Source organism: Eleutherodactylus coqui, chromosome 4 (assembly GCF_035609145.1).
Source record: "Eleutherodactylus coqui strain aEleCoq1 chromosome 4, aEleCoq1.hap1, whole genome shotgun sequence".
Classification (NCBI taxonomy): Eukaryota; Metazoa; Chordata; class Amphibia; order Anura; family Eleutherodactylidae; genus Eleutherodactylus; species Eleutherodactylus coqui.
Genome location: NC_089840.1, coordinates 184,593,889 through 184,605,399, shown reverse-complemented (window position 1 = coordinate 184,605,399; position 11,511 = coordinate 184,593,889). Strand labels below are relative to the sequence as shown.

At 40.6% G+C, this 11,511-nt stretch overlaps 1 protein-coding gene across 1 annotated transcript in view; it reads left to right on the top strand.

Annotated features, from left to right (window-relative positions):
• Positions 1–1,438: 1,438 nt before the first annotated feature.
• LOC136625890 (LIM domain-binding protein 3-like) overlaps positions 1,439–11,511 on the top strand; it is a 95,591-nt gene continuing 85,518 nt past the window's right edge. The window contains exons 1-3 of the mRNA XM_066600459.1: positions 1,439–1,479; positions 2,126–2,338; positions 10,413–10,589. Coding sequence (XP_066456556.1) covers positions 2,181–2,338; positions 10,413–10,589 — 335 coding nt within the window. The 5' untranslated portion in view covers positions 1,439–1,479; positions 2,126–2,180. The remainder of the gene's footprint in view (positions 1,480–2,125; positions 2,339–10,412; positions 10,590–11,511) is intronic.

Sequence of the window (11,511 nt, the reverse complement as noted above, 5' to 3'; positions counted from 1 at the left end):
TTTCAGTCTGTAGAGAAGACAGGATACTTAGTATAGTCCTGTGATTCCAGCAGCCTCAGCAATGATTAAAGTAATATACTAACAGGGAAGAGGAGAAGAATTGAAAAGAATTGTCAGACTTAGAGCAATAATGACTAAAGGCCCTTTTACATGCCAAAGCACCCGACAGCTGTCCCAGTGATGATCGCTCTTGAGCTTTCACACAGAAGCTAGGATCACTCGGTGAATAGAGACAGAACAAGTTGGAGATCTTTCCAGCCCGTTCGCCTGCATTTACAGTAAACAGGCAGTCATTCATAGATGAGCGATTGCCTGTTTACACAGGCAGATGCAGCAACAGACCAATGATAATTTTTAGGTCTGCATGAAAGATCCAATTAACAATAAATCGTTGACTGTTCTTTCACTGCACACATTTACACCTAACAATTATTGTGCAAACCGCTCTTCTAACGAGTGGTTTGCATGATAACTGTACAGTATAAAAGGGCATTAAGCCTGTAGCATGGCAGAAAATGATTACTTCCTGTTAGTCAATTAGGAAGAAGAGGTTTATAGTGCAGACAGCTGAGTTTTGAAAGAAAGCAATAGTACTATGAAGTTTCCTTTTTTCATTAGGGGTACACTTTAAGAAAAACTGTAGCTCTGTACACACAGCTATATTACAGCTCCTTCCATATTTTTATTGTCAAGGACAGTATGAGATCCAGTCTTATAAGACGAAGAATGCAAAGTGGGGGAAAGTCATAATATGGTCATGTGAACAGAGCTTAAAACATATACAAAAACAAGGCATATTAGGTATAAATCATTAAAGGGTTATCCGTCTTTTAAAAAATTGATGGCCTATCTAGTTAGGCCATCAATGTCTAATCAGTGGGAAACCGTTAACTGGGACCTCGGAGGATCAGCTGATTGAAGGGGCCGTGGTGCTGGTGTGAGAGATGTGACCTCTTCCATATTTGCATTGGTCCAGCATGCAGCTCTCGCTCAGAATGCATAGTTTTCGTAGCAGCCATTCGGTGTCCTATTGAAGTAAATGACAAAGCTACGGTATTCAGAACGGGAAATAAGGAAAGTACAGTGTTCCAAGTTAGAAGAGCTTGACAATCAGATATAAACATCAAAGGGGTCCCAGCACTCAGAGGGATAGTGTGACCCCTTCAATGATTTGATCCATGGGGTTCCTAGGTGGCGGACTCCCACTGATCAGATATTCGTGGCCTATCCTGAGGACAGGCCATCAATTTTTAAAAGGTCGGTAACACCTTTAACCCTATCTATTACTCTGGTGGACGGAGAGAGTCATGGTTAAAATGTTAATTACAAATAGCAGGTATTTCCACCATCTTAACAGTTCGGAACATCTGCGTTGAACAGGTAATGCACTTTACAACTACAATCTTTCCTAAAGCACGTTCACCATATCCTCTTCTTTCACAGCGGAAAGGAAAATGCCCCCAAATCTCCCGAAGCAAGGTAACTTCTGCAGTCAACTGAGTTTTCATCTTACTGATTTATACATTATATGGTATATTCCACATTAATTGTAAAATTATAATTTTGAGGAAATAATGACTTCTGAAGTCACCAGGAACCTTCTAGTTTTTTAAATTCAAATTCTATATACTTTAAATGTAATATCTTATCCATAGAGTGTTTAAGAGGGGCCTGGATGCTTTTCCTGAGCGCTACAATATTACGTAGTCACTAATTACTTCAGAAGGAGTCGGTGATCTGGGGATTATTCCGATTGCCTGATTGCAGTCGGGAAGGAATTTTTCCCCTTAAATGTGTAAAATTGTCTTCTAGCTTGTTGCTTTTTTGCCTTCCTCTGGATCAACATTGGGGGGTAATAGGCTAAACTGGGTGTAGATACGTTTTTTTCAGCCGAACACACTATGTTATTTTACTATATAGTTTATATTAACCGGAATTACAAAAAGCTAGATAACTACTTGATATAGGATGATTTAGAGTTTTACTGCTAACCATATGAAACAGACCGTGGTTCACATACAGCTATTGCTTTCAATAAACTATGCCGGTTTGCATAATATGATAACCTTAATGTATCACTTCAGTTGGAATGTGCTGAATGCACACTGTGATTTCTATCACCCAGACCTACAGGTACTTCAGTTCCACAAAGTGCCACCACTAAGGTTTGGCAACCTTCTATGTCTTCAACCATGAATGGCAATTCTTTCCAAACAAATGCAATGCCCGCCAGAGGGTATTCCGTGAGGTTTGGGGCCGACAAAAGTCCAAGACAACCCACTTATACCAGCCAGAAAGTGCTTAAACCCTCACCCCCTGTTATATCCTCTTATAAAAGGTATAAGGTAACAGGCATTAACCTCATAACACTTTGAATATTGACGTTTTTGGTTCAGAGATATACTACATTCCTAACAATGCTATGGTGTCATTTTCTCATTTGCTGTTTTTTGTGAACCAACGTGTACATCATGTTCTTTGAATAGGGATATGAGGTGTGAAACTTTTTATGACATCTGAAGCAGATATGAGAAGTCTGATCTTTGACTTATTGATTGTAGAACCCTTAGAATTAGCTAATCATTGCTACTAGATAGCTGCTCATAGCAGCTAAGGACTATGGCCAGTTAAAAATGTAGGTAGAGATTTAGCAAAATTAGTGCAAAGTTAAAGTGCCTGTAGACATAGGTGCCTATAATAATAGTAATCTTTATTTATACAGTGCCGATATACGCAGCACTTGACAAATCACAGTGAACATAGACAAAATAAGGCATTAGATATTTAGTATTAAATCAATAGACAATTTAAACAATATGAGTTAGGGCCCTGCTCCCAAGAGCTTGCAAGCTATAACGAAATAGGTGTGACAAAAGAGGTACAAGTGATTGTTCTGTACAATGGTCCTATATATAACACTGTACGAGTCAGTCATCAGCCAGTATCTGTGTGTATACAGATATAAAAGGCATTAGGGTGTATGGAAAGTGGGGGATACAGTGGGGTGAAGGGGTCAGGTTCAGAGGGGAAATGTAGAAGTGGAGTAAATGGAGAAGAGTTAGGTTAGGGAATGTGGAAGGCCTCCCTAAAAGATGTGCATTTAAGGGCATACTTAAAACTGTGGGTGTTAGCAATTAACCTGGTTGTCTGGTGAAGCGCAATCCAGAGAACTGGTGCAGCTCAGGAAAAAGTTTAAAAAATAGTAGTAAGAGGTTTGGATTAAAGAGGAACTTAGTCTAAGGTCATTAGAAGAATGAAGTGCATATGTACGGTGGTAGACAGAGATGAGAGAGGAGATAGAGCGATAAGATGGATGAGAGCGATGAGTTTAAATTGCATTCTATAATAGATGGTCAACCAGTGCAGTGACCAGCACAGGTTGAAAGTATCGGTGTAGTGACTGGCACAGGCTGAATACATCGGTGTAGTGACTAGCACAGGGTGAATGTATCAGTGTAGTGACTGGCAGAGGTTTAATGTATCAGTATAGTGACTGGCACAGGGTGAATTTATTGGTATAGTGACTGGCACAGGGTAAATGTATTAGTGTAATGACTGGCACAAGCTGAATGTATCGATATAGTGACTACCACAGGGTGAATGTATCAGTATAGTGACTGGAACAGGTTGAATGTATCGGTGTAATGAATGGCACAGGGTGAAGGTATTGGTGTAGTGACTGGCACAGGGTGAAGGATAGCTATTTCTCTATGTTACTTTTTCACCAGTTTTGATAAAAATTTTTGTCTTTTAAGTCGTTTTTTTTACCATATGTCCCAATTCTGAAAACTTGATAGCCATAGTTCTTGGTTTTAGCTGCTGCAGGGTATACTTCACGGAACTTCTATAAACATGGACATATGAATATAGATGAATTGTAGACAGTTCAGTAAGACTGTTCTTCAAAATACTCCACACACTTTACACATTTCTATGCAAGCGCAGCCAGACGGATTCAGTTTGCTCCCGAATCTCCTGATAAAGGGTTCTTCTAAATGGACATACATTATGACTCTGTGCTGTGTAAGGTCATAGTATAGTAATTATAACAGTCTATAGGGTTCTATTATACTTTTGCATGCCTTTGACTTTATTACAAAATTGATTCTAAGCAAGAATACCTCTTTAAAGCCTCATGTCTATGGGCGGACCGGATTCCGCATACGGGAGCCCGCAGCAGAATCTGGCCCTGCCTGCGGCTGAGGACACTGCAGGTCTTTCGCTTACCCATCCGGGTCGTATATTTTCTTCACTGCAGATGTGTGTGAAAGTGCCAGCCGGCATGCTGCCGCACATTCGCAGTGGAGTTTTTCTCTTTTTAAACTCCTGCTTTTCCATAGAATCAGTGGCCCGTCCGCAATTCAATTGTAGACGGGCCATGGATCAGACGTCTACCATTAACTTCAATGGAAGCCGTCCGTACCCAAAGATCCACAAAACAAATCTGCATGCTTTAATTCAGCTGCGGACGCCCATGTTTCTCTAAGGGTGGCTTAAACTGCGGATTGTCCGCGCAGGTACCCCACGCGGATCCTGCATTTCAAGTCCGCCTGTGGACATTGGGCCTAATATGGCACCATAAAGTATCACATTGAGGACTGCATGCCTCCTTGCAGACTGTGTTGGATGCATGGACCATTACAGGAGATAGGTCGACTCTCAAACACCGTTCCTCTTCCATGAGCAGAAACTGAGAATTGTATTTTAATATAGTGACCGATGAGACATTTCCACTATTTGTTTTAAGCTGCTGAAGAACCGCAATTCCACGGAAGCAAAGTAGCACTAATGACAATGTGAAGAGATTCAAAAACACTAAAGAAAAACACTATTGGCAGATATTGGGAACAGTTAATTTAATAGTGTTTTACGTGCCTTCATAGATTTATAGTTGAAATACAGATCAGAAAATAAGTGGTACTTGTATCTGTTCCATCCTCATACTAAAATCTGTTCATTTGTGGGGTCTTCGTTTCACCCGTACAGTAATTTAGTTATTTAGAGGGTCTAACAAAGACAAACAGGATTATTCCATATGTGTTTTCCAATGTGGTGGCACATTTCCTGCTGCTTGGCTATCTATACTTATAATTCTGCTAGCTCCGCTGTTTGTGAACTCTGCACATATGCGCATACAACTTTCCGAGTATCCTTAAACTTTCTTGCTATCCTAAAGTGTATTGCTATGCAGTAAAAAAAATCACAAAAACAAGACTTATTTTAAAAGGTGCCAATCTTATTTAATAAATAATGGGTTAACACACACAATGCTATTCCTGATGACACAACAGACTATGACTACTGGAAGCAATAATTAGTATTTGTGAAGAAACAAAACGATTGTGCTGCATAGACAGAAATCTCAAGGTTTTCAATGGGATGTTTTTGCACTCATCACGCAGCATGATCAATCCGATTTACATTTCCTTGGTGATGTAATGCTTTCCTCTATTGTATTTTTTTCCGTACAGCCCCTGCATAATATTTTCCATCCTTCTACATGTGGGAATATGTAGCTTTTCTTTTCCATCTATTATGTGCACCTCTCTATCTATAGAATGTAATCTTTATGTCATTTCCCTCTTCCGCATAATGTTGTCTTGGCTGTTTCATGCTCTGTATTCTTTCTGTCGACATGTCCGTTATACAGTATGTCATCTATATATCACACTTATCTTTTATGTTTCCCGTACGCCATGTATTTCTACTGACCTTCCCACCTACATATTGTATTATTCTTATTCCTTCCACTAGACTTCATATAGCTCTATGGTGGGCATCTTTTCTCTATGAACCATTTCATCTTAGTATTTTTTTTCTCAGCTGCTTTTCTTAATTAATTTAAATGTCATCTTATGTTAGTAATGATCTTGGAAATTAGGGATTGTATGTAAGTTTTTGCTTTTCTCGATTACTATTCCTGTTATTATTCTATATAGCCTTTTCATTGCTTCCATTGACAGAAACATCTCCACCACTCTAACTAAAAATAAGCCAGTCCCCACTATATGTCTATGAATTCCATTCCTCCATGCCCCCTTTGTAGATTTATGCAAAAAAGGAAGATGGAACAATACCTCTGCAGCACCACCTATTGGATGGCAGCATTCCTTCAAATCAATGTATGACTTTTTACCAAGTCTGTAAAACAATGATTGCAAATAGGAAACCATTGAATAATGCTTTTTTTCCCCTCTCACCTCTTTGATTTCAAATAGGAAACCAAGCCAGAAAACCATACACAGCTGTTTCTGGGTGTTTGCCCCCCATCAGTGTGCAATAGGTTTCTGGCTTGGCTGGTGAGAGGCCTGTAATAAGGGTCAAGAGGGGTGTTGTCTCTCCTTAAGGAGAGCACCTAAAAAGTGTTCTCCTTGGGGAGAGATGATGCTATCCCCCAACCCACTCACCCCCTAGGTGTCTCCACAAACTTTTGGGGTGCTCTCTTGACCTCTGTATATTTGCATCACCATTGCCCTTTCTCTTCAATGTCCCATGTATCTCTATTCCTATAACACAGAGCCTATTCACTCTACTGTACATTATACTCATCCCTCCTACATGGCATTAGATATCCCTCTAATTATTTTCCATCCTACAAAAGTGGATAAGCCCTAGACGGGAACAGATATATAAGATACATGATAATAAATGGAAAAGAAAATAGAAAATGGCGATAGTAAGATCCGCTTCCCATTTTATTCTTGTTACCCACTTCTCATGACATAACCGCTATGGCTTCTGTTTCAGAGACATGATGGCTATGACATCAATTTTCAAATAAACCCGGATGATCCTTAAGGCCCTTTTACACACAACGATTATCACTCAAAATTCGCTCAAAAGCCATCTTTTGAGTGATAATCGTTGTGTGTAAATGTGTGCCGATCGTACACTTACCGTTCACTTTTCGTCCATCGCGGAGTTCAGCTCAGTTTAAAATCCATCGGGACTGATAAGACGGACCGCGTGCTGAGTTTTCCATGGGCAGTGCTGATAACATTCTTTCAGCAGCTGTTCCACTGGAGAACAATAGTGATGTATTTAGAGAATAGAACTGTTGTTCTCTAAATACATTTAAATAAAGCTTGTTAGCTACTAATGGGCTGATTACCCCATTAGTAGCTAATGCAAAATGATTGCACAAAACTGTCAGTTTCTGACAAATTTTGAGTGAAAGCTTGAGGAAGGCCACCATGGCCGAAACGCCGCTTTCATTGTGATGGGGCTATAAAAAGCTTTTGCACTATTTACATCCGCATATGCTGCCAGTCACTTCTTTTGCTGGATTACTATTTGGAGTCTTTCTGGTTTAGACTCCTGTCTGGCATTGCATTTACCAGCCTGACCCTGAAGTGGGATTATCTTTGTGCTGCTGGTGGACCATTATATTTTCGGAATTTTGAGTGATCATCTGTGTGTGTAAGTGGACCTTTATAATGGGATCTTTTAGGTAAGGGCCCATTTACACACAAAGATGATCACTCAAAAGATGGCTTTTGAGCAATCATTTTGCATAAACTACTAATTGGTACTAATGCCAATTAGTAGCTTATTAATGCGTGTGAGCCTGCTGGGAGCTATATTCAGAGAACAGCAGGTAGTTTGTTCTTTGAATACATTCCCTTTGTTCTGCCGTGGGGCTGACAGCTAAGATAATATTATCTGAGCTCTCCCCGGAGAACACAGTGTGAAGTCCCTGCTATCAGCTCTTCTGCCAAACGATGAATTTTTAAGATGAGCACATTTACATGCAACGATTGTTGCGAATTTTGAGCGATAATCTTTGTGTGTAAAAGGGCCTTTACTGTCAAGGTTTGATTTTGACAGCAGGAATAATGTAGCAGACTATATTTTATATGATTGGGACAGAGTTGTAATCCCAGACACAAATCATGGACAAAAGTGGTGCTGTTTCTGGAAAAAAAGTGGCATGTCATCAAATATATATTTCCTGACTTTTGCTATTGATGGCCAATTTTCAGTTGATGGTCAGGGGTCCACCACTCAAGATCCCTGCGATCACCAGGCTAAGTGTCAGTGCAGACAGATAGACAGAGCTGTCTACATTGCAGTGGCCCGATTTGGTACTTCAAGCACAGCTTCCATTGAATTTGCTGCCACAACATGGACGTCACGATCTGCTTACACCTGTCTGTACTGACAGCGTGTCTGGCAATCAGCTGATTGGTGAGTTCCTGAGTGGCAAACCTCCAATGATCAACTATTGATGACCTATCTTATAGATAGGTCATCAATAGTAAAAGTCCTAAACAACCCCTTTAACGGGATTGCGTCAGAATTACAATTTGACTTTTAATTTGGTAGGGGTTCGACTGCTAGGAATTCCACTGATCCCAACAATGGTGGTCCTAAAGTTCCCTGCATAAATAGAGCAGCAGGCAAGTAGTCAAATATGTGCACTGCCACTTTATTAATTTCAATGGAACAATGGAAATAGCCAAGTTCAACTGCTGACTATTGCAGCCCCATTGTGGAACCTTTGGACCCTTGTTCTGGGGGAATCTCAGTGACTGGACCCCTACTGATCTAAGATTTATCCCCTATCCTTTCGATAGGGGAAAACTTAATCGTGGCACAACTTTCTTAAGGATTTCAATGCGTTGCTGAAAATCGTTTCAGAGTTTATTCAACAGGGTGGGCCATGGGAAAGTAGGCCGTCACCACACTCTTATAAAAGCTGTCCAAAAGCAACCAATCACAGAGCAGCTTTCATTTTACTTCATTAGTATAAGAAATTAAAACTGTGCTGCGATTGGTTGTTATGGGCAACAAAGATTTTCTTTTAGACAGCTTTCATAAGAGTGTGGAGCCAGACTACATTTCCGATGCCCCCCTGTAACTTCCATCCATTTTCATTTACATATTACCTAAAACTTCTCAAACTTCACTTCTATTTCCTTCATACAGTATATAGCTCCGCCTCCATTACCCAGTGTGCTCTCAGTCTTACATGTCTAGTATTTTTACTGCATATATAATAAATCCATCATAACATCTAATTTCTCTATATGGGAAGTTACCACTACTTTAGTTAATCATATTTCGAATTGGCAATTTACAAAACATATTTAAAGGGGTTGCTCAGGGTTAGAAAAAACATGGCTGCTTTCTTCCAAACAGAGACATTGCAGCTTAGGTCCCATTCACTTCAATGGAGCTGCAATACCACAAACAACCTCATGGACAGGGTGGTGCTGTGTTTGGAATAAAACAGCCATGTCTTTCTAATCTTGGACAACCCCTTTAAGCTTGCATTCAAGTATGGGTATTGCAGGAATACTTGGAATGGCTTTGCAATAAATTCTGATTACAGGACAACTGGTATAATAGTACTGATTACTGAAACAGCCAATTTTGTCCCACACTACTGCATACCGATGCAGAATAAATGGCTGATTGATCTATGCTCACTAATATTGTGGCTACAAAATGATGTGATAAATACAGTTGCATCGGTGAACAATGCATGGTATGTAACTACCCTGATACTTGCCTTTATGAAAATCCTCCCTAAGCCTATCTTGGGTATTTTGAAGCTTCACATAAGAAAAAACTAAGGGCCGAAGGATGTAAAATCTAAGAAATAGAGATGAGCGAGCATACTCGATAAGGCAAGCTACTCGAGCGAGTAGTGCCTTATTCGAGTACCTGCCCGCTCGTCTCTAAAGATTCGGGTGCCGACAGGGGGCGGGGAGGGGCGGGGGAGAGGGGGAGGAACGAGGGGGAGTCCCTCTCTCCCCCCCCGCTCCGACCTGCTCACCGCCGCAACTCACCTCTCACCCGCGCCGGCACCAGAAATCTTTAGAGACGAGCGGGCAGGTACTCAAATAAGGCACTACTTGCTCGAGTAGTTTGCCTTAGCAAGTATGCTCGCTCATCTCTACTAAGAAATTAATCCACACTGAATTTTAGGCGGAATTCACACGACCATATTTGCACATGCAATACCCAGTGAATAGAACCCATTGATTTCAATGGTTTCATTCACATAAGCGTATTTTGCATGCACAATTCTGCCACGCAAAAAAATATGCAGCATGTTCTATTCTCCTGCAGGGAAAAAGAACATTTTGAAATTATGAAACTAATTGGCTATTTAATTAGCTGAGAGCATGCACACGATTTGCAATTGCAAAAAATATAGTAAAAAATGCAGTTGTGCATGCAAATATACAACACCCAATGCACAAAAATGTGTGCAGAAATACGCATACGCTCATGTGAATCTGGCCTTAGACATAGAAATCATCTGCTGTTAAATGCTGGAGAATCACTTCAAAATTATGCAGAATGTTTAACCACGTGATTGCGAATGCCATGTCAGATGATAGGAGCGCAAACATTAAAAAAAGTGTTGTGATAACTTTATGGTAATTGTGTTTTTTAATCAGTAGCCCAATAGAGCATGCGCCAGCATCAGCCCTCCTAGACTTTGTGACCGTGCCAGCCGCTTCTGCATATCAAACCGCTACTGCTGAGCAATACACCCCCCAGTACACAGTGTCACCGCTTCCGGCTGCTGCTGCTTCCTATGTCCCGCCTGCCACTTTCTCACCTTCCAATGAGAGGTAATGCATTTTACATATATAGTCAATATGTTTCTTTTTTGTTTCTGCTTGACCACCTTTATCAACCGTCTGCAGGCTTACAAACTAAATGTCTAGCTTTTCTCCAAGATGATTAATGGTCTGTTATTTACTGAAAATCAGTTGGGAGTCCATTGTATTTTTTTTAGAAATTACTAAGGTCAGATCATTTCACTGGTTATTTTATGTTGGAAGTTTCTTACACAACTATACATGGTCCAGCCCCCTTTCGCTTCAATAGGAGAGAGCTGCAGTATTAAACTGGCCCACTGCTGAACAGATGATATTCTCAGCATTTTAGCTGGTGGGTGCTAATCTGTAGAGTTGAATCTCCCATACCTGCTATAGATGACCTACAGTATGGTTTGTCTGGAAACCCCTGTAATAATACTGTATAACCCCCATAACGCCAGAGGATGAAAGTTTATGTCCTGGCAGAGCAGTAGTTAATGCAACAGGATATGTCCTGTGGATGGTGCTGTATCAAAAGTGAGCTAGTGCTGTCCCACAGCGGGAGCCAGCTGTAACTGACAGCAGACCTCCTGCTGAAACAGTGAGGATCGATGAGAACACTGATCGCCGCTCTTGACCCCTTACATGCTGCAATCAATGTACATTGCGGCATGTAAAGGATTCACACAGGGTTCACTCTGTGACGTCATCTTCTCTCCACGATGTAATCTCGGAGAGCTGATGGGTTGCTATAGCAACCAAACGCCATACACTGGTGCCCAGGCCTGCCATGGTCTGTGGTCACTATTGTGAGGGGTAATGCATTGCAATACAGTAGTACTACAATGCATTTTCATAATTATCAGAGCCTTACATGTTCAAGTCCCATACAGGGACATAAAAAAAAAGTTTAAAAAAAATAGAATAAAAAAAAAACCACAAAAATAACACA